The sequence below is a fragment of the Entelurus aequoreus genome, linkage group LG04, assembly GCF_033978785.1.
Source record: "Entelurus aequoreus isolate RoL-2023_Sb linkage group LG04, RoL_Eaeq_v1.1, whole genome shotgun sequence".
Lineage (NCBI taxonomy): Eukaryota > Metazoa > Chordata > Actinopteri > Syngnathiformes > Syngnathidae > Entelurus > Entelurus aequoreus.
Genome location: NC_084734.1, coordinates 25136077 through 25161076, shown reverse-complemented (window position 1 = coordinate 25161076; position 25000 = coordinate 25136077). Strand labels below are relative to the sequence as shown.

At 39.9% G+C, this 25000-nt stretch overlaps 1 protein-coding gene across 2 annotated transcripts in view; it reads left to right on the top strand.

The window, feature by feature from the left end:
• epha7 (eph receptor A7) overlaps positions 1 to 25000 on the top strand; it is a 208350-nt gene that overhangs the window by 103080 nt on the left and 80270 nt on the right. For both annotated transcript variants that reach the window (XM_062044430.1, XM_062044429.1), the window contains exon 5: positions 3524 to 3859. In XM_062044430.1, the coding sequence (XP_061900414.1) occupies positions 3524 to 3859 (336 nt within the window). The remainder of the gene's footprint in view (positions 1 to 3523; positions 3860 to 25000) is intronic.

The window sequence follows — 25000 nt, the reverse complement described above, 5'->3', positions numbered from 1 at the left end:
CTTCAAGCACACCTGTGAAGTGAAAACCATTTCAGGTGACTAACTTTTTGAGGTAACATCCACTTTTATCCACAAGCTTTTACGGTTAAAATAAACTGTGTGATTAATCTGCGCATATATATCATTAATGTGATAATATTTTGTGAATAATCGTGTGAGTTTACTCATTATTTTTGACAGCCCTAGTATATATACTATATATATATATATATATATATATATATATATATATATATATATATATATATATATATATATATATATATATATATATATATATATTGTATACTGTGTATATACACACACACACATACACGCACTATCTGTCGAAGCCAATGGTCCTGTTTATGGTTAATACATTTAATTTCTAGAATTTATCTTTCAATCAACTGATGAACAGCCAATTTTAAGTTTAATTGCTCAATTTTTTTGTCTCACTCAAATTTCCTCTTTTTGCGTTTTGAAGCTCTACTTAGAACCTTCTTGAGATCCAACAGTGCAAAATGTAAATTCTTGCCATCTTTTAACTGGTCCAAAGGTTTTCAGCCAAAGATATATTACGATATTTTAAGTCATATGCTCATCTTTAATATCTATTACGGTATCTTGAAAACCAATGAACACTTCATGAATGTTTTTTTAGTAGTCCGTGCGTGTTATAAGGTGCATGCACGGGCTATTGAAACCCATATAATAAGTAGCTCTATCTGACCGACCACATCAAACATGAGGTGGACGCGGGCAAATACTGCGGCATGGTCATGCTGGACTTTCAGAAGGCCTTTGACACCGTAAACCACGCTATACTGTTGGATAAGCTTAAAGCAATCGGATTTGATAAAACCTAATCGAGCTGGATGCAATATACTTGGAGGGGAGGAAACAGGTGGTAGAGGTGAACGGCACCCTGTCCCCCCCCCCCCTCTCAGCGAGCTGTGGAGTCCCCCAAGGCAGTATATTAGGGCCTTTACTGTTCCTAATATACGTAAACGACATGTCATCAGCATGCGACTGAGAATTGTTCTTGTTTGCGGATGACTCGGCCCTGCTGGTATCCGGCAAGGACAAATCACAGATGGAAAAAATCCTCGGTGCCGAACTCTGTAGAATTTGCACCTGGCTCGCTGACAATAAGCTATCCAAACACTTAGGTAAAACGGAATCCATCCTATTTGGGTCCCAAATCAACTTTAAGAAAGTCAGTGACTTCACTATTAAAGTGGGTGACATTGTTATCATCGGGAAAGATGAGGTCACCTACCTAGGTTCCATTTTAGAGGCTAACCTTTCCTGTGATACAATGGCAACCAAGGTAATCAAAAAGGTCAACCAACGAACAAGATTTATCTACAGAATCTCCTCTCTGGTCAACAAAAGCACCATGAGGATTCTAGCGGGAACTCTCATTCAACCCTTTTTCGATTACGCATGCACCCCCTGGTACCCCAGCACCTCCAAAACCCTTAATCAAGACTCCAAACATCTCAGAACAAGCTAGTCAGGTTACTTCTAGACCTCCACCCCAGATCACACACTTCTCCAAAGTGAGCTGGCTCAGGGTGGAGGACAGAGTAAAACAACTTGCACTGAGCCTAGTCTATAAAATTCGCTACACCTCCCTGACACCAAAGTACATGTCAAACTACTTCCAGAACGTAAATGACCGCCATAACCACAACACCAGGGGGAGCTCCACAAACCACATCAAACCCAGATTCCGATCTAACAAAGGTCTTAACTCATTCTCCTTCTATGCCACATCAATATGGAATGCACTCCCCACAGGTGTAAAAGAAAGTGCATCTCTATCCTCCTTCAAAACTGCACTAAAAGACTGACTTTGTGGGTTCCCTCCGGGTACTCCGGCTTCCTCCCACCTCCAAAGACATGCACCTGGGGATAGGTTGATTGGCAACACTAAATTGGCCCTAGAGTGTGAATGTGAGTGTGAATGTTGTCTGTCTATCTGTGTTGGCCCTGCGATGAGGTGGTGTACCCCGCCTTCCCCCCGAATGCAGCTGAGATAGGCTCCAGCACTATAAATGCTTTATTTAGGCTATGTCCACATAAATGTGGATCCTTCAAAAATACAGGAATATTCACCAACACTTGCTCTAGTTTTCCCCTGTTAAGAATTTGTCACTTTGATATATGGACGCTGAATGAGTCCCAGGTGTGAGTGGTGCAAGCTAAATTAGATCTCCATCATCACTTTTACCGCACCTTGGAAATGCAAACATTCAACATCCCAAAGAGTTATATGCCTGGATTGGAGGTGTATGCATATTGAGTCTCACTTTTACTTTGTGTATGAGGGAACATGCATGAGTAGAGAAAAACCGGCATAGGTTAAGTTGAGTTGCAACATGTGATTTAATAAGGGGTTTGGTTTTAATTGTACTAATTATGAATTAGTCGCCACCTCCTCGCTGGGCCAACACAGATAGACAGACAGCATTCACACTCACATTCACACACTAGCACCAAATTAGTGTTGGCAATCAACCTATCCCCAGGTGCATGTCTTTGGAGGTAGGAGGAAGCCGGAGTACCCGCAGGGAACCCACGTAGTCACGGGGTGAACATGCAAAATCCATACAGAAACCCAGGGATCAAACCCAGGACCTTATCTGTCATGCTATAACCTAGGTCTGGGCAATTGTTTTGACTCGGGGAGCCAAATTTTGAGAAAAAAATGTGTCTGGGGGCCTGTATATATATATATATATATATATATATATATATATATATATATATATATATATATATATATATATATATATATATATATATATACACACACACACACACACACCGCCTTAAAAAACGTAATGGAATTTAAAAAATTTTTACTGAATGAGACACCCAGAATGTCCATGAAAATAAAGAATGTGGGATTTACAATATTAACTATGAACGATGAAACACTGAATATTGACAACATATGAACGTCACACCCCCTCTCGATCGACATATTTTACAATCAAGCGAAACGCAACAAACATGCGAAATATGAACGTCTGATATATCTATAAGCTTTAGAACTTTCTTGTAAAAATCTCCTTTTGCATCTGTCCCTGACATTCGCATTTCAGGCTGGCTGCTCTGGAAACACTGTGGAAACGCTCCCCACCCATACTGCTTGGTGCCTCGTCTGAGCTGCTGTGACTTAGATTAGTAACTAGTATATATAGCGCAGATTCCAACCATTAAAATACTTTGTATAGTTCAAGACTTACGGTAATTTGAAAACATCACTGCACACCATAATGGCAGCTACTGTTTGCAACTTAAAGATCTAAAAAAAAAATTTGGCACTGTCCGGCAGGCCAGATTGAAAAGCTTAACTGGTTGCATGCAGCTCCCGTACCTTAATTTGCCCAGGTCTGCTATAACCAAATGTTATCCAGATGTTGATCTGTCGGTGGTGGACGTCTCATAGTATTGTTTTTGAAAAATGACGTTGCGATATTTGTCCCACAATTATCTAACACATGCTTCTTTTTTGTGTACCCCTTGACAGGACCTCCTTCAGCACCACAGAATCTAATCTACAACATCAACCAGACAACAGTTAGCCTGGAGTGGAGCCCGCCGGCTGACACAGGTGGACGCAGTGACGTCACCTACAGGGTTAGATGTCGGCACTGTAGCTGGGAACCTGAAGAGTGTGAACTATGTGGGCCAAACGTGGGATATTTTCCTGCACAGTCACAATTAGTGAATAATTATGTCAACATTGTTGACCTCCTGGCCCATGCCAACTACACTTTTGAGGTGGAAGCTGTCAATGGCGTGTCTGACCAGAGCCGCACGCAAAGGCTGTTTGCAGCAGTTACCGTTGCCACTGGACAAGCAGGTAAGTTCTGGTATTGACAAGTCATTTGTTTCCAAAGCCTCTGTATTTTTGAAAGGATGTATGTGTTCATAAGAACTCCTCAGGTGTGTAAAAGTCAGGTAAGAATATGGAAAAAAAACAGCAACAAACCAAGGCAACTAAATTTTGTTAATGAATGCAGTGTATTTTTTGAAGCTAGTGTTCATCAAAGAGCGAGGGGGTGGGTAGCTCATGGGCTATTGTTGAGCTGTTCTAATTAGTACATGTGAACGCTATTAACAGACATGTGACGTGGGTCATTTGGTCTAGAATCCAGTCAAAGGCGTTTGGTGCAGGTCTCAAGTAAGGCCCATATAATCTGGGACGAATTCACTTCATCCTGCTGCAGACTAGATTTTAGTATCCATATTCTCTTGTTCTAAACACTGATATAATAATTTAGCATTATAAAGATAATCTGGTCAAAGTGAATGAGCTGTATCGTTCTAATGATAGTGTTGGTAAGAGGACACTATTGGTGCTTTGTAGTACTATTTTTAGTGTCGGTCAACTAAGTGAATCCAACACTATTCAATATCTGTACTAATATCCAGTTCTGTATCCGATATGTCTCTTTACCGTGGCCAAGACCCATGTACAGCTCCAGTTCACGTCTGCCACTAACTTTCACCGCTGCAGGGAAGAGTTCCACTCGGCTGGTAACGACGAATGTCACTGAGAAGTGACTAAGTTTGTGGTCAAAAGCTTGAGACAATTTGCCGCATTAGATGCTCCTTTTTTCGGTAGGCGAATGTTCAATCGTAGTCAGAGAAAAGTTGCATGTTTTCCTTCAACATATTCACTCAGTGAGTCATTATATTATACAGGTGGAACACATGCAATAAGAATATCATGTAAATGTCCATTTATGTCAGCAATTCAACTTCAAATGTGAAACTAATAACTAATTATATGCAAAATGAAATATGTCGAGCCTCTATTTGCTGCTTACAGTTTTTTAAAAACCCACATTTTCTGAGATGTTCAACTCAAGGCTTTTATAAGCTGTAAAATGTAATCGTCAACATTATATCAAAAGTAGGCTTGAAATATCTTGAGTTGCATGTTACGAGCCTATGTCATTATATTAGTTTCATCTTGTAAATCTAAACAAACTTTTGCACGGTATATTTTCTAGGCAGATGACAAAGATTCTTAAAAGTTTTAAGAATGTTACAAAATGTTACATTCTTGTGTAATTTCCACATGTTTTATTTTGGTAAATTCTACAGAATTTTTTATTTAATAATTTTCTAAATAGTTTTTCTATGCTATGTGCCTTTTCACACCTCACTGTTGGCTTTGTAAGGTCATATTAACTCTAAACTAAACAAAATTGATGCTAATTTATCATTTTGTTATCTTTTTTTCCAAGTAAGAATCAAAAAGAGAACCGATAAAGAACCAAATCGTTAAGCAGAATCGAAAGTGGAATCGGAACCGGAACAATCTTATCAATTCCCATCCTTATTGGTCCGCGAGTTTATCAAAGTGCTCTTCAATCAGTCAATCAATCAAAGTTTATTTATATAGCCCTAAATCACGAGTGTCTCAAAGGGCTGCACAAGCCACAACGACATCCTCGGCTCAGATCCCACATCAGGGCAAGGAAAAACTCAACCCAGTCAATCACAAACATTTCATGTTTTGTTTGTACACAGCTACCTCGACAGTTGATGTTGTAGTAATACCAAGCATAATGTGCTGCATGTATCATGATAAATTAGTTACCTGATGGAATGTTGTCCGTTGGTCAAACGAGCCGGGGACGTTTTTCTTTCAGTTGATTTTGGCTACAGTAGGTGGAAAAAAGTTTGCACGGTTTGGTAGCGCAGTTGGTCTGTTGTGATGCAGTTCCTTTGAGAAGTTGTCTTGTCTTGTCCTTAGAACAACTTGCCTGGCTTTGGACCTGAGACTTCTATAATGTTCCGCTTTATTTGTGCATTTCTGCTCGCTATTTTCTCGCTTGTGGCTTCGCAGTAACTAGGCACCATTACATTTCCTCAAACTACGGAACGGCCTGAGGGTCAAAAAGGAGTCAGGATGTTAATCGTATGTTAAAAAAAGGAACTTATAGTTAACAAGTTATTATCGCGTTAACTTTGACAGCCCTAATTTTTTAAAAATCTTTAGAATCCTAAAAAAAGACATATATGTTCTTGTCTCACATACGGAGTCTGAATGATAGGGAAAAGGACAAAAAAAACACCTTTAAACCGGTATATAATAAATGACAAATATACCAGTATTATTTCTATTTACAGGATGATGAAAGCACCATCCTTAAAATGTAGAGGGCCCTTAGAAGAGTCAAATGTTAGGACTATTTTGGGATTGTATATTACCATGTGATGTTGAGTATTCTTGTTTGGCTCCTGCACAAGTAATGAGGGATTTACTGTACGTGTGGCTTTTTATAATGAGCTCATGTACACTTGCTTGCAGCGGTTCCTCCTACTATCAGTAATGCATCAGCCTGCTGCTGTGAACAAAGTGCAATGTTAGTGTTGGTAAAACATCACGAACGACAAGGTTTTCCCTTTCTGAGTGCGTGCACAGAGCTGCTATTGTGGCGCCGCGTCGAGCCAAACAGACCTGAGCTGACTTGAGCTGTGTTCCACTTTCCTAGAGATGTAAGGATCAGTAAAGCGGTTTGTAATTGGAACCTGTGAACTGACTATAACCTACATGACGTGAACATTAATAAAGCTTTTAAGGCTCATCGTTCAAAATTGATTCAGATGGCGTGGAAAGGCACTAGAGTCCCTTAGCTCTATAGTGGCACCTTCCATTTCCCCTCATCAGTGCCTCTTACATGAAAATGAGCGCATATAAAAGCCGACAGCAAGGAACCAGGGGAATGATAATGCATTTGTATGCAGATGGTGATTCATCTAATGAGGAATTCACATCATGCCTAATTACTCCAGTAGAAATATCTCAATTGAGGTTGTAGTCTATCATGTGCTGAGTGCTTATCCTTTGCTAAACCGAGCAAACATTAACCCCTACCTAAAACAGGTTGAAGTCGTCCGTCTTTGCTTTTGTTCTACAATGGAAATCAAATTCACATTGTAATCACTTGTAATTTAGCAATAATAATAGACATTTAACATTTGTGGTGCACGTTGGCAGCATGTGTGTTTTTGAGTGTGTGAAAGGGGCTTACAATCTACACGCCAACACAAACACACGGTCACATGCACGCATGTATTGCAATCATTGTCATTGTTCCTCAACATGTGGTGGAGAGAGCAGATGAGAAATACTAACAACCATGTAGAGACAGAAATGACATGGTGTCGTGCCAACAAGATAAATACCCCAAAAGGAAAAGTTAAAAGCGGTATAAACTGTGTGGATGGATGGATGATACATGTATTTCGTTGTTATAAACTTGTTCTGCATAAAATGTATTTGTTAATCACGTCTGTTGTGACGTGCCACTAAACAGAAAAAACAATGTAAGTATTATTCAATCACATGTTCAGATCACATAAGAAGCAAATGACTATTTAATTAACTTGTTTATTTGCTGTATGTCTACTGAATTTACTGTCAACAAAAGCATTTTTTTTTATTTTTTTTTTGTCCTGTCCAGCCACTCAGGCAAATTATATCGTTGATGTAGATGATATATCTGCTCTACAGATGTACTTCACAACAGAGAATGTGTGGGATACTTCTCTTGTTGCCTCATTTGTATTTGAATTTATTAAATGGATATAAATTAATTTTTGGCACAGCTGGGCCGCAGCAGAAGGGGATAGAAAGAAGAAAAAAAGGAAGACACGGGGAAATTTTTGGGACAAGATGACAACAACAACAACAACTTCAGCAAATACGATATGAACAAGTATGATACGAAAAATTATAGCAAAGAAGCAGTTATTGAAGTAATTATTAATGACAATAAACATTGTTGCGCTACAAAATAAAATAAATAATGAATACCACTATTGATAATGAATAATATTAATAATTATCTCTGTTATCAACAATGCAAATGTTTCAAATTCAACTATACATATTAGTAATGATAACTTGAAATACAAAGGAAAGCAGATAAATAGAGGGCAAGAAAGAGAAGCGAACTGTATTAACCTTATAGATTGTTATAGTAAAAATAGGTTAAGCTTTATCGGTGTACCGTGTTTTACCCAGTTTGCCCTGGGAGGGACAACATTAAAATATGTTTGATGTAACGTGATTATATGCATGAGTGTATGTATGCATATGTGCTTGTGTATGTACAGTATGTATACATGTTTGTCCATTGAATGTGTGTGTGTGGGTGTGTATGTATGTACAGTGTGTGTATGTATGTACTGTATTTGTGTATGTATGTGAGAGCGTATGAACCAATGTGTATGTGCGTAAATACCTACAGTATGTATGGTCTAAATCAGGGGTGCTCATTACGTCGATCGCGATCTACCGGTCGATCGCAGAGGTTGTGTCAGTCGTTCGCCAGCCAGGCATTAAAAAAATAGTCCTAAAAATGAGCGATCATAAATCTTCACTATGACGTCACTTTTGTCACTTGATTGACATTCACGGCACCCGAGGGTCTTCTGAGATGACGCTGGCTGCTGCCAGCTCATTATTAAGAAAAAATTACAGACAGGAAGGCGAGAAACACTTTTTATTTCAACAGACTCTGGCGCCGTACCTGTCGTCAAAACTCCAAAGACCGACTGCACAGTTCCTGCCTTCACAATAAAAGCTCTGCTTCATCCTGCCGGCGCTAAGAGTCTCAGAAAGCTGGCGTGCACAAGCTAGCAAGCTACGGAGTTTGCCGCCAATGTATTTCTTGTAAAGTGTATACAAAGGAGTATGGAAGCTGGACAAATAAATGATAAATGATAAATGGGTTGTACTTGTATAGCGCTTTTCTACCTTCAAGGTACTCAAAGCGCTTTGACAGTATTTCCACAATAAGATGACAAAAACCAACCACTTTCATGTGGTATTGGACAGAAAGGAGGACTTTTTTTCTCCTCCATTTGAAAATGTGGACGTTATCAGCACCACTGTCTGATTTCAATCAAAGCAAATCATCAGAATCAGGTAATACACCAACTTACATTCTTGTCTTCATGAAAGAAAGGAATCTATATGTGTTAAACATGCATGTATTATCATTAAACACCTTTAACTTGTTAACAATATTAACTATATGTGTTAAACATGCTTGTGTTATCTTTAAACACCTTTAACTTGTTAATAATATTAAGTATATGTGTTAAACATGCGTGTATTATCATTAAACACCTTTAACTTGTTAACAATATTAAGTATATGTGTTAAACATGCTTGCATTATCTTTAAAGACCTTTAACATGTTAACAATATTAACTATATGTATTAAACATGCTTGCATTATCTTTAAAGACCTTTAACATGTTAACAATATTAACTATATGTATTAAACATGCTTGCATTATCATTAAACACCTTTAACTTGTTAACAAAACATATATTTCATAAATAAGTAAATGTAAATTATATATATGAATGAGGTAGATCCCCACGACTTGATCAATTGAAAAGTAGCTTGCCTGCAGAAAAAGTGTGAGCACCCCTGGTCTAAATGTAACTTAGATATTGGGTTTCACTATGTAAAAGCGCTTTGAGTCACTAGAGAAAAACGCTATATAAATATAATTCACTTCACTTCACTTCACTATGTGTTCACGTATGTATGTATGAAAAAAAGTACCTATGTATGTATATATATATTAGGGCTGCAACTAACGATTAATTTGATAATAGATTAATCTGTCGATTATTACTTCAATTAATCGATTAATAATCGGATAAAAGAGACAAACTACATTTCTATCCTTACCAGTATTTTATTGGAAAAAAAACAGCATACTGGCGCCATGTTCTTTCAACTTGCCAAATAAAACAAGGAAAATGTTACAAAAATGCACACTTTTGACACCCCTGCTATAGATAATAAAAATTTAAATCTGATGAATCTATGGATAAAAAGCAGAGCCTGACGACGCATGCGCGTTTATCACAACTCTCTCGCTCTCTCTGTCTCTGCCCCTCCCTCACGAATGCTGCTGCGCGCACAATTTGTTGTGTTTTTAACCTTCTTAACCCTGAACGTACATTGAAAATACACGCAACCCTAACTCAAAATGCTGGACATTTGAGGCATTTAAGAAACACCGCCCGACAGCCTCGCAAAAGAGGACATGTCCGGTGAAAAGAGGACGTATGGTCAGGACCTAGCCCGGTCGCTTTCACGTCCGGTGAAACCCATCGCTGCTAGTCCTCTTTTGTTAGCATGCTAGCAGTTAACGGGCTACGATAGACTGACCATACGTCCTCTTTTCACCGGATATGTCCTCTTTTGCGGAGCTGTCAGGGCGGAGTTTCATAAATGCCTCAAATGTCCGGCATTTGAAGTATTGTTTACACAACGTGCAGTATGCTACTTAATATGTCCATGTGGAAACTCGTTCGGTACACTTCCGCACCGAAACGAAACCCCCGTGCCGAAACGGTTCGATACAAATACACATACTGTTACACCCCTATTATTTTGATTATTGTTTTTCAGCTGTTTGTAAATGTTCCAGTTTATAAAAAAAGGTTAAAAAAAACAAAAAAAAACGTAGCCTCTGCGCATGCGCATAGCATAAATCAAACGAATCGATGACTAAATTAATCGCCAACTATTTTTATAATCGATTTTAATCGATTTAATCGATTAGTTGTTGCAGCCCTAATATATATACAGTATATATATATATATATATATATATATATATATATATATATATATATATATATATATATATATATATATATATATATATATATATATATATATATATGTATATATATGAATAATTTTGTATATGTGTGTGTGTTTGCATGTACAATATATTCGTCTCCCAGTATGTGCGGGAGCCAAAGTACGGCCCTAGTCCTCCAGAGAGCCCAACCTAAAACATAAGCATTCTTAAACATTTTTTGAAAATGCATGCCCCGCATTGGTATAATAATTTAGAAATGCTGCAATTTGGGCTCTATATTGTGTTTGCGTTATCATATTCAATTAGATGACTATAATACGACCAAAAATATTATATATATTTGACTTAATAGAATTAATGTTAATTAATTCAAATGAATGTTGGCTTCCATGGGCTGAGACTAAATATACATTATTTGCAATTGAATAAATAACATGTTTGTACTAAATCTGTGGCATCAGCCCTACGGATATAAGTCATTTAAATTCCAATAACAACGTACTGTATTGTAATTAGCAGAAACAGAATCGATGCTGCCAGTTTTCATTAACTTGAGCGACGTTTTAAATACGTTGATTGCTATCGTAAAAAGCTAGGTTTTTTTTGGGGGTGGAAGGTTGTAGTCGTGAGCATTTAGGAAAAAACACAAACAATACAAATATCTCTATTGTGAATAAATATTTAAAAACATTTCACTACAGGTCTAGATCTGTACATGACAGTGTCTGGGGGCCAGACTGTGGTCTGCCAGTTAGTTACCCATGCTTTTCAAGTAAGAACTTTCAAACTAAATTTGAAAATTTACAGGTTCTTAGTAAACAACAATGACAAGTTTACCAAACTTGACTTTAAAAATAAAAGGTTTTCCTATCATCTTGAACAAAGATGAATGAATAATCCGTAACCCCTTTCCTCCGCCTTGCCATCCACCATGTGAAAATGTAGCCTCAAACGTTAGCTGCTAAGTAGCTGGTGGTGGTGTTTTAGCCGGTCTTTGGCTTTCTTGTGCAGCCCGCAATGTAACACACTGCTCCCACTCTGGCATGTGGTTCTTCTCAAGGTGTTTTGACAAGTCTGTTGTGATGCTGTCTTTAGTAAAACAATGCCTTCAGACAGACATTGCAGCGGTAGGGGTCTGCTCTTCACGTGAAACCACAAAGCCATACCAGTTCCCCACGGCGGACTTGTCTTGCCAATTTTAGCAACGTAATTATGGCTTTCTTTTGCAAACACCATGTTTACTCGTGTGTGGGGGAGGGCTCCCACTTGAAGGAAGAGCCTATGCATGATAGCCTGAATGCGGGAGACATGACAGAAAGAAAAAACGATTAGACAATTGTATTTTTTTTAACAATGTCATAAATTGCCAAAATAATGAAGTATTACTTGTTATTATGAATGTGCCTTTTAATACATTACTTATACTGTAAGTGTTTGGATGTTTTTTAAGCGCTTTATAGGCAGAATAGAGCATTTAGAATGCCTAAAAAAAGTATTGTGAATGATAGGCACAATTCCATAAAAAGGTGCTGTTCCCCACTGTGGGTGATTTTCCAGGACGGCGGTAAACGTAAAATGGCTCTGGAAATAATTAACTTTTGTATTCCTGACCAAACAAAGTGCATTTAACATTTCTAGACCCAATACAATTGTCGGTGTATTTTTGGAGAATTCATTCGTAAAATGTGTTTCGCCACTGCGCTAAAAAACTGTTTGATACAAAGGAAATAAAATCTACAAATTAATTGAAGATATAATCTATAGATTTATTGTTTAAGAAATAAATGAACAAAAAAGCCATCCATAGCCAACATGTCATGCTATGTTTTACAAAGTTTAACTTCTAATTGTGTCAAATATAGACATTTGTTTATTAAATCTCTCAAGCCACTATTGGTAAAAAATGCTAGCCGACAGTGGTGTTTTTAGATTTACAAATGTGTAATCCCGAGCCAGTGACTTACAGTAACGGTGTTGTAGTTTATGAAATAGGTCAATTTGACCCAGAAATAAGAATTGTACTAATGCTGGTACTTGTACAACAAATACTGTCATTTACATCGATACATTATGTACATTTTCATATGCATCAAAGTCTCCACATTACATTGATACCAATATCATCCATGTGGAGCAGACCTGGGCAAAATACGGCCCGCGGGCCACATGCAGCCCGTTAAGATTTTCAATCCGGCCCGCCGGATGTTCTACATCATTTTTTTAGACCTTTAACTTCAAACGTGTTGCCGCTATTGCCGTGCAGTGCTGTTTTTAAATGACCGTAAGTCTTGAACTATAGAAAGTAATTCAATGGTCTAAATATGTGCTTTTGAGTGATATACGAGTTATTACGGTAATCTACGTCACAGCAGCTCAGACGAGGAACAAAGCAGAGTGGGCGGGGTTTGTTTTCAGAGCAGCAAGCCCGAAACGCATGTGTCAGAAACAGATGTGGAAGCAGATTTTTACATGATACTATATCATATTGTAGGTGTTTATTACACTTATTTGTTACATTTTTGTTGTGTTTTGCTTGATTGTAAAAGATACACAACTATTGAGGAGCTGGTCTGAGAAGTAAAAGGGGAGCGATGTGTTGTTAATATTCAGTGTTTTATTGTTCATAGTTAATATTGTAAATCCCACTTTCTGTATTTTAATGTGCATTTTGGGTGTCCCATTCAATAAAAAACTGTAAAATTAAATTCATTTTTTTTTTAGGTGGTCTGTCATAACCTTTTTAGAACTCTTTGGACAATATGACTTTTGGTATTAGTGTTCCTGAAAAAAAGTGGACCCCAACACAAATACTGTGCAGCAGATTTATACACCTAAATGTGTATATATCATTTATACACATACACCTTGAACCCCCAGACACATTTTTTTCTCTCAATGTGGCCTCCGAGTCAAAATATTGGACCAGCTCTGCAGTAGAGCACTTGTGTCAGACTCATGGCCCTGCGGCCAGGTCTGGCCTGCCACATAGTTTTGTGTGGCGCGTGAAAGCCTAGAAACAATGTGCGTCAATAAAGTACTTAATCTTTCTTGTTATAGCGCCGTAATATTTATTAAAAGTGCAATTTTTCACCTATAACACAAAGCTGACACTAAGTGTTGTCCTTAAATATATATTGACTGTTTAGTATTTTTTTCATAAAATCTAAATATATTAAAATGGCTCCGCATACTTTGACTTTTAAGTATGCAACCTTTGTTGAAAAAGTTAGGAAACCCCTATATTAACATATATTCTAAACATTTTTTGTTGGATTAAAATGATTGTTCCCCTGACTTATGATTTCAAAAGCAAGTATGTTATCCGTTAATTTGTACATAAACAAAAAGATAATGAAATACATGGAGAATTGTGCAACAATATCATGATGAGATTATACATTACAATTCATATATTCACTGTAACAAGCGACCTTAGGAGAGCAGCCACAACTGTGATGTTGCCCTCGATGAAAACGAGTATGACACCCCTGATGTACAGTATTCCTTATAGAAAAAATATTTGTGCTACTGTTTAACCATAAGTGATTCAATTCTGATTTTGTTCAAATTCCTTGCAATTAAGTGAGGACGTATGCAGAGACAAACGATTTCTGAATACTGTAGGACAAGCAACAGCATTCTGATTTAGTGGAGGGCTCAGATGGGAATGTGTGGAAGTTGGCTGATTTGCATTCCGTTCTATGTTATTCTGCAGGAGTATACATAGACACCATTAAATTATTCAGACCTCTGTGAGAAAGGGATGGAGGTAAGGTGTTTTTTTTTTCTTTCAGTTTGCTGTTTACCTTGAATATTGCACTGCACTCTATTCAGACCCTCATTTTTACGAATTTACGTTGCTTCCTATTGAAGCGAGTAAAAGCCAATATACTGCCAGGCCATATATACTGTTTGACATTTTGATATAGTTCAGAGTGTTTCATAACCACAGATTTTGACAATGATTACAGAATTACTTTCTGACATCTCTGACTTGAACATTAGCCCCTCTTCGCCGCCAGAAGTTTTTTCAAATAACTTTAAAAATCTTGCTTTCCCTGGATCCCAAACTTTCCCTCACGTTGCACCTCTTAGCGATGAAGGACGTTTTCCAAAGCCCAGAAGGGGCAGGCTGGCGTTGTTGAAACAATCAGCTGTCAGTTTTTAAAACTCAAAGTCAATCAATCACTCAACGTTTATTTATATAGCCCTTAATCACAAGTGTCTCAAAGGGCTGCACAAGCCACAACGACATTCGGCTCAGATCCCACATCAGGGCAAGAAAAAACGTAACCCAATGGGAACAATGAAAAACCTCGGAGGGGACCGCAGATGTGAAGTGTCAAGTGGATCTAGTTAATAGTGTAAGAGTCCAGTCCATAGTGGGGCCAGCAGGGGATCATCTTGAATGCAGACAAGTCAGCAGCGCAGAGACGTCCCCAACTGATGCACAGAAGAGTGGTCCACCCCGGGTCCCAACTTAGAACAGGTAGCGCATCATCTGTGGTCACCTGACAACCGCTCCACGCAGGAGAGGGGGGCAGAGCAGAAAAGAGACGGCAGATCAACTGGTCTAAAAGGGGGGTCAATTTAAAGGCTAGATTATACAAATGAGTTTTAAGATGAGACTTAAATGCTTCTACTGAGGTAGCATCTCTAGCTGTTACCGGTAGGGCATTACAGAGTACTGGAGCCCGAATAGAAACACCTTCAATGAATGAAGTGTACTTTTGTAGTTATTTCCCCAATATTCTACACAATAACTCAGATATGGTAACACTAGCGAGCAGTTGAGAATATGGAGTGATTTTTGGTCTGGAACGTTTTGCTTTATTCATTATTGACGTGTGTCTTGCTACTTCATGTTGTATATTTTTTACATGAGATTTCCAGTTCAATTTATCATCAATCATTATACCTAGAAATGTGGTTTAATTTACTCTTTCAATTTCTATTCTGTCTATTTGTATTTGTGTTTGACTTTCTCTTCTACTCTTACCAAATAGCATTATTTTAGTTTTACAGAAATTCAAAGATAGTCGGTTTTTGTCAAACCATCTTTTTAATGTGTTAATTTCTTCTGTTATTATTTGTATTATCTTCTGTGTGTTCTCTCCTGAACAAAACGCTGTTGTATCATCCGTGAATAATACTAACTTTGAATCTTTTGTAACTTTACAAATGTCATTTATATAGAGATTGAACAATTTTGGTCTAGTATTGATCCCTGAGGTACACCACAGGATATATTTAGCGTTGTAGACGTGTGTTCGCCTTGCTTCACGTATTGTTTCCTGTTCGTTAAATAACTTCTAATCTAGTTTAAGACCAACCCTCTGATGCCATACCGTTCTAGTTTTTTTATTCAAATATTGTGATTAAAGGCCTACTGAAACCCACTACTACCGACCACGCAGTCTGATAGTTTATATATCAATGATGAAATCTTAACATTGAAACACATGCCAATACGGCCGGGTTAACTTATAAAGTGCAATTTTAAAATTCCAGCCACACTTCCGGTTGAAAATCTCCTTTGGATATGATTTATGCGCGTGATGTCATAAAATGCACGGAAGTGTTTGGGCCCTATTGGACACAATACACAAAGCTCTGTTTTCTTCGACAAAATTCCACAGTATTCTGGACATCTGTGTTGGTGAATCTTTTGCAATTTGTTTAATGAACAATGGAGGCTGCAAAGAAGAACGTTGTAGATGGGATCGATCGGTGTCTTAGCGGCTAAGTACAATACTTACAGCAACACAACAAGGACTACTTACCCTGATAGAAGACGCCTAGCTGATGCTTGCCGCCAAACCCACGGATGAAGTCCTTCGTCGCGCCGTTGATCGCTGGAACGCAGGTGAGCACGGCTGTTGATGGGAAGATGAGGGCTGGCTGGCGTAGGTGGAGCGCTAATGTTTTATCATAGTTCTGTGAGTTCCGGGTGCTTAGTTGCTAAATTAGCCTTAGCGTCGTTAGCAACAGCATTGTTAAGCCTTACCAGGCTGAGAATTTTTAACCGTGTAGTTACATGTACATGGTTTAATAGTATTTTTGCTCTTCTGTCTATCCTTCCAGTCAGGGGTTTATTTATTTTGTTTCTATCTTCATTTGAGAACGATAATAGCATGTTAGCTCAGTAGCTAAGTGTGTCACCGATGTATTGTCTTGGAGATAAAAGTCACTTTAAATGTCCATTTCGCGTGCTCGACTCTCATTTTCAAGAGGATATAGTATCCGAGGTGGTTTAAAATACAAATCCGTGATACACAATAGAAAAAGGAGAGAGTACATAGTTCTGTGAGTTCCGGTTGCTAAGTTGCTAAATTAGCCAAAGTGTCGTTAGCAACAGCATTGTTAAGCCTTACCAGGCTGAGAATTTTTAACCGTGTAGTTACATGTACATGGTTTAATAGTATTTTTGCTCTTCTGTCTATCCTTCCAGTCAGGGGTTTATTTATTTTGTTTCTATCTTCATTTGAGAACGATGCTAGCACGTTAGCTCAGTAGCTAAGTGTGTCACCGATGTATTGTCTTGGAGATAAAAGTCACTTTAAATGTCCATTTCGCGTGCTCGACTCTCATTTTCAAGAGGATATAGTATCTGAGGTGGTTTAAAATACAAATCTGTGATCTACCATAGAAAAGGGAGAGAGTGTGGAATCCAATGAGCCAGCTTGTACCTAAGTTACGGTCAGAGCGAAAAAAGATACGTCCATCACTGCCTCTCAAGTCCTTCACTGTAACGTTCCTCATCTACGAATCTTTCATCCTCGCTCAAATTAATGGGGTAATCGTCACTTTCTCGATCCGAATCTCTCTCGCTCCATTGTAAACAATGGGGAATTGTGAGGAATACTAGCTCCTGTGACGTCACGATACTTCCGGTACAGGCAAGGCTTTTTTTTATCAGCGAGCAAAAGTTGCAAACTTTATCGTAGATTTTCTCTACTAAATCCTTTCAGCAAAAATATGGCAATATCGCGAAATGATCAAGTATGACACATAGAATAGATCTGCTATTCCCGTTTAAATTAAAAAAAATCATTTCAGTAGGCCTTTAATTGTGTCAAATGCTCTAGTTAGATCCATCAACACTGCTGCCGCACATTGTTTACCATCTATTGCATTGGTAATTTACTCTGCAATTTCAATTAAAGCCATCGAAGTTGAAACATTAGCTCTGTTTCCATATTGGTTCTCAACAAGTATTCTATTTTTGTTGTGAAACTCTCTAATCTGTTATTGAACAGTTCTTCAATGATTTTAGAAAATTGTGGAAGTAAAGAAACAGGTCTATAATTTGTAAATTGGTGTTAGTCTCCAGTCTTATAAATCGGTGCAACTTTAGCTATTTTCAATTTGTTAGGGAATTTACCTGTTTGAAATGATAGGTTGCTAATATACGTTAATGGTTCTGAGATCTCTTCTATATCTTTTATATTGTTTCCATATCAATTCCATTATAATCAATTTAAGTCTTAGATTTGCATTTTTTCCACAATTTTAACTATTTCCTCCCGTGTTTAATTATTGTATCATTAGAGTCCTCAATTGAACCTGGGTCTGGAATCCTTTCCTCCAATTTTGGTCCAATATTTACAAAGTAATTATTGAAGCTTTCAACTACTTCTTTTATGTTGTCATTGTTTTTGTTTTCGTCTGAGAAGTATTGGAGGTAGTTATCCCTCTTAGTGCCATTTTTAATATTGCTATTGAGGATGCCCCATGTTGTTCTCATATTGTTTTTGTTCCTGTCTAATAATGAGGATGATGGCATAGGCTACGTTCACACTGCAGTGTAGAATGTCCAATTCTGATTATTTTGTCAAAATCGATCTTTTTATGTAGTCGTTAACATTACAAAAAAAATGTGACGTATATTGTAGACATAAACCAACCCACATGCAGATAGGACGTCACGTGTGCTGCTGTGTTTTTACGTAAGTAATCATGGCTCCAATTTTAGTAGGTCTCAGTCGTGGCAAATTTGTGGCAATTTTAATAATTTTGTGAAATCAAAGTCATAATTTTCTGAACCAATTTATTGCCTGGAGAAGATTAAAAAGGAAGAGAGCATTATGTCTCCCGCAGTTTGTAGGACATTTGCTTCAACGTCTGCTTTAAAGAGCCTGGATGGCTAGACATTCATAGACTTTTTTTTAAAACATGTAAAATAAATACACACTGTTAGAAAACCCACTATTTCGCATGCCTTGTGTTTCTTAAGTGACGTGTTTTAGCTAAAATGTTGTTGTTGTACTGTAAATACAGACTATGTTTGTACTGTAGCACTTTAAGATGTTCTTAAATGAAAAGTACGTAACAAATCAAAAATATTGAAACTATGTTTGGGCTTTGTGTCGTACTCTGTTCAGCGGTACTTGAACACACCTTAAAAAAGCACGTACGTCTCTTTTCCATGAGGAAAGATCGATCATCATAATTATGTTCTAAAAGAGCACAGCTAGAGTACAGTAGGTTCAATGTGCACAATTGAACTTCTTGGTTGCTCAGACAGTAATGAAAGTAAAGTTTGGGAAATATGTATGTCTCTTTTCATGTTAGCATTTAAGCTAGTCAGTCCGTAAATTTATTTTGTTTTTTTCATCATTTTAATTTAAAAGGGTAATACAAACTGTGGGGAGTTTTGCCGCCGTCATCATTATTATTGTGTATCGTTACACCCCCTACAATACAGTCTTGTTTCCCCAGTAAAAATTCTGAACACCGTGTCTGCTAGACCTTAGTACTGATTGGATCCCCACAGTTATTTTCCCACCGCCCCTCTCCCACATGCAACTGTGATTCGATAGATTCCTAACTTGTCCAACCCACCTAGAGACGAAATTAAACATGATTGGAATTCGCCTCTGTCAACACTTTTGTCTCGCTTTTATCCGTTGACTAAATTGTCAGTTAATCTTGTCATTGTTTTAGTCAACGTGCCTTTGTGTGATCTGTTATCGTCCCGTTATCGTAGGGGAAATTGGTCGTTGTCGATAACAAAGACAAATAGTTTTAGTCAACAAAATGAACACCTCCTCAAAGCTCTCTTTCAGATTTGGCTGGCTTGTGTGAGGTATGCTTGGGTTGAAGTATGATTCCTCTCCCACTAGAACTTACACCCATCCATCCATCCATCCATCCATCTTCTTCCGCTTATCCGAGGTCGGGTCGCGGGGGCAGCAGCTTAAGCAGGGAAGCCCAGACTTCCCTCTCCCCAGCAACTTCGTCCAGCTCCTCCCGGGGGATCCCGGGGCGTTCCCAGGCCAGCCGGGAGACATAGTCTTCCCAACGTGTCCTGGGTCTTCCCCGTGGCCTTCTACCGGTCGGACGTGCCCTAAACACCTCCCTAGGGAGGCGTTCCAGTGGCATCCTGACCAGATGCCCGAACCAACTCATCTGGCTCCTCTCGATGTGGAGGAGCAGCGGCTTTACTTTGAGCTCCCCCCGGATGGCAGAGCTTCTCACCCTATCTCTAAGGGAGAGCCCCGCCCCCCGGCGGAGGAAACTAATTTTGTACCCGTGATCTTGTCCTTTCGGTCATAACCCAAAGCTCATGACCATAGGTGAGGATGGGAATGTAGATCGACCGGTAAATTGAGAGCTTTGCCTTCCGGCTCAGCTCCTTCTTCGCCACAACGGATCGATACACCGTCCGCATTACTGAAGACACCGCACCGATCCGCCTGTCGATCTCACGATCCACTCTTCCCTCACTCGTGAACAAGACTCCGAGGTACTTGAACTCCTCCACTTGGGGCAGGGTCTCTTCCGCAACCCGGAGATGGCACTCCACCCTTTTCCGGGCGAGAACCATGGATTCGGACTTGGAGGTGCTGATTCTCATCCCAGTCGCTTCACACTCAGCTGCGAACCGATCCAGCGAGAGCTGAAGATCCTGGCCAGATGAAGCCATCAGGACCACATCATCTGCAAAAAGCAGAGACCTAATCCTGCAGCCACCAAACCAGATCCCCTCAACGCCTTGACTGCGCGTAGAAATTATGTCTATAAAAGTTATGAACAGAATCGGTGACAAAGGGCAGCCTTGGCGGAGTCCAACCCTCACTGGAAACGTGTCCGACTTACTGCCGGCAATGCGGACCAAACTCTGGCACTGATCATACAGGGAGCGGACCGCCACAATCAGACAGTCCGATACCCCATACTCTCTGAGCACTCCCCACAGGACTTCCCGAGGGACACGGTCGAATGCCTTCTCCAAGTCCACAAAACACATGTAGACTGGTTGGGCAAACTCCCATGCACCCTCAAGGACCCTGCCGAGAGTATAGAGCTGGTCCACAGTTCCACGACCAGGACGAAAACCACACTGTTCCTCCTGAATCCGAGGTTCGACTATCCGGCTTAGCCTCCTCTCCAGCACACCTGAATAGACCTTACCGGGAAGGCTGAGGAGTGTGATCCCACGATAGTTAGAACACACCCTCCGGTTCCCCTTCTTAAAGAGAGGAACCACCACCCCGGTCTGCCAATCCAGAGGTACCGCCCCCGATGTCCACGCGATGCTGCAGAGTCTTGTCAACCAAGACAGCCCTACAGCATCCAGAGCTTTAAGGAACTCCGGGCGGATCTCATCCACCCCCGGGGCCTTGCCACCAAGGAGCTTTTTAACTACCTCAGCAACCTCAGCCCCAGAAATAGGAGAGCCCACCACATATTCCCCAGGCACTTCTTCCTCATAGGAAGACGTGTTGGTGGGATTGAGGCAGTCTTTGAAGTATTCCCTCCACCGATCCACAACATCCACAGTCGAGGTCAGCAGAACACCATCCTCACCGTACACGGTGTTGATAGTGCACTGCTTCCCCTTCCTGAGGCGGCGGATGGTGGTCCAGAATCGCTTCGAAGCCGTCCGGAAGTCGTTTTCCATGGCTTCCCCGAACTCCTCCCATGTCCGAGTTTTTGCCTCCGCGACCGCCGAAGCCGCACACCGCTTGGCCTGTCGGTACCTGTCCGCTGCCTCAGGAGTCCTATGAGCCAAAAGAACCCGATAGGACTCCTTCTTCAGCTTGACGGCATCCCTCACCGCCGGTGTCCACCAACGGGTTCTAGGATTACCGCCATGACAGGCACCAACTACCTTGCGGCCACAGCTCCAATCAGCCGCCTCGACAATAGAGGTGCGGAACATGGTCCATTCGGACTCAATGTCCAGCACCTCCCTCGTGACATGTTCAAAGTTCTTCCGGAGGTGGGAATTGAAACTCTCTCTGACAGGAGACTCTGCCAGACGTTCCCAGCAAACCCTCACAATGCGTTTGGGCCTGCCAGGTCTGTCCGGCATCCTCCCCCACCATCGCAGCCAACTCACCACCAGGTGGTGATCGGTAGAAAGCTCCGCCCCTCTCTTCACCCGAGTGTCCAAAACATGAGGCCGCAAATCCGACGACACAACTACAAAGTCGATCATGGAACTGCGGCCCAGGGTGTCCTGGTGCCAAGTGCACATATGGACACCCTTATGTTTGAACATGGTGTTCGTTATGGACAATCTGTGACGGGCACAAAAGTCCAATAACAAAACACCGCTCGGGTTCAGATCCGGGCAGCCATTCTTCCCAATCACGCCTCTCCAGGTTTCACTGTCACTGCCAACATGAGCGTTGAAGTCCCCCAGTAGAACGAGGGAATCACCCGGGGGAGCACTCTCAAGTACTCCCTCGAGTGAATCCAAAAAGGGTGGGTACTCTGAACCCACGTTGCCTCTTTGGGCTGTGCCCGGCCGGGCCCCATGGGGACAGGCCCGGCCACCAGGCGCTCGCCATCGTGCCCCACCTCCGGGCCTGGCTCCAGAGGGGGGCCCCGGTGACCCGCGTCCGGGCGAGGGAAATCTGGGTCCATAGATTTTATTTCTCATTGAGGTCTTCGAGCTGCTCTTTGTCTGATCCCTCACCTAGGACCAGTTTGTCTTGGGAGACCCTACCAGGGGGCCTTTGCCCCCGGACAACGTAGCTCCTAGGATCATTGGGACACGCAAACTCCTCTACCACGGTAAGGTGGCAGCTCAGAGAGGAGAACTTACACTTTAGCATGATAATCAATATTTTCATAGCCCCATCAACCAAGATCGTCTATGTCAGACCTAAGCAAATTAAGGCCCGAGGGCCGCATGCGGCCTGTTAAGCTTTTCAATCCGGCCCGCCGGACATTCCCAAATCATTTTTATCTTTGAGATGTAAACTGTAGCTGCCATTATGATATGCAGCGATGTTTTCAAATTACAGTAAGTCTTGAACTATACAAAGTATTTCAAAGGTTGGAATCTGCGCTTTTGCATGATATACTAGTTATTATGGTAATCTAAGTCACAGCAGCTCAGACGAGGCACCAAGCAATGTGGATGGGGAGCGTTTCCACAGAGTGTTTCCAGAGCGACCAGCCTAAAAATGCGTGTGTCGCAGAAGGAGATTTTTTACCCTTCGTGTTCATATTTCGCTGTGTTTGTTGCATTTTTGTTGCGTTTCGCTTGATTGGGAAATTTGTCGATCGAGAGGGGGTGTGACGTTCATATGTTGTCAATATTCAGTGTTTTATCGTTCATAGTTAATATTGTAAATCCCACATTCTTAATTTTCCTGTATATTCTGGGTGTCTCATTCAGTAAAAAATTTAAAATTCCATTCCGTTTTTTAACGCGGCCTGTCATAACGTTTTTAGCATTCAATCAGACATTATTGTGAGGTTTTGTATTAGTGTTCCTAAAAATCAGATATACCAGCCCCCAGACACATTTTTTTCTCTAAATTCGGCCCCCCGAGTCTAAATAATTGCCCAGGCCTGTTGTAGGACGTAGCTAACTGCCCCTAAGATCACCGGACTTCATAGTGTATACAAATGTTGCGTTGGTTTGTGCAGACTTCTCTACTCATAAAAGAAGACATCCTGCATGCCGCTTGAACCAAATGCCCCCTGTGAGAAAAACAAAAAAACACCTGGCTTTGACACATCAAATCTCACAAACCAACCACTACTGTCCACACCAGACATGTCATATATATATATATATATATATATATATATATATATATATATGTATGTATATATATATATATATATATATATATATATATATATATATATATATATATATATATATATATATATATATATATATATATACACTACCGTTCAAAAGTTTGGGGTCACATTGAAATGTCCTTATTTTTGAAGGAAAAGCACTGTACTTTTCAAGGAAGATAACTTTAAACTAGTCTTGACTTTAAAGAAATACACTCTATACATTGCTAATGTGGTAAATGACTATTCTAGCTGCAAATGTCTGGTTTTTGGTGCAATATCTACATAGGTATATAGAGGCCCATTTCCAGCAACTATCACTCCAGTGTTCTAATGGTACAATGTGTTTGCTCATTGGCTCAGAAGGCTAATTGATGATTAGAAAACCCTTGTGCAATCATGTTCACACATCTGAAAACAGTTTAGCTTGTTACAGAAGCTACAAAACTGACCTTCCTTTGAGCAGATTGAGTTTCTGGAGCATCACATTTGTGGGGTCAATTAAACGCTCAAAATGGTCAGAAAAAGAGAACTTTCATCTGAAACTCGAGAGTCTATTCTTGTTCTTAGAAATGAAGGCTATTCCACAAAATTGTTTGGGTGACCCCAGACTTTTGAACGGTAGTGTGTATATATATATATATATATATATATATATATATATATATATATATATATATATATATATATATATATATATATATATATATATATATATGTATATTAGTGATGTCCGATAATATCGGACTGCTGATATTGTCTGCTTTAAAATGTAATATCGGAAATTATCGGTATCAATTTCAAAATTATCGGTGTCTGTCTCAAAAAGTAAAATGTATGACTTTTTAAAACGCCGCTGTGTACACGGACCTAGGGAGAAGTACAGAGCGCCAATAAACCTTAAAAGCACTGCCTTTGCATGCCGGCCCAGTCACATAACATCTACGGCTTTTCACACACACAAGTGAATGCAAGTCATACTTGGTCAAAAGCCATACAGGTCACACTGAGGGTGAACGTATAAACAACTTTAACACTGTTACAAATATGCGCCACACTGTGAACCCACCAAACAAGAATGACAAACACATTTCGGGGGAACATCCACACCGTAACACAACATAAACACAACAGAAAAAATACCCAGAACCCCTTGCAGCACTAACTTTTCCGGGACGCTGCAATATACCCCCCCACCCCTGAAAAATCTTTGAGTTGAACTCATAAAAATTGGGAGCAAAAACAAAAGTTTTGCATTTATATTTCTGTTCAGTATACATAAATGTATATA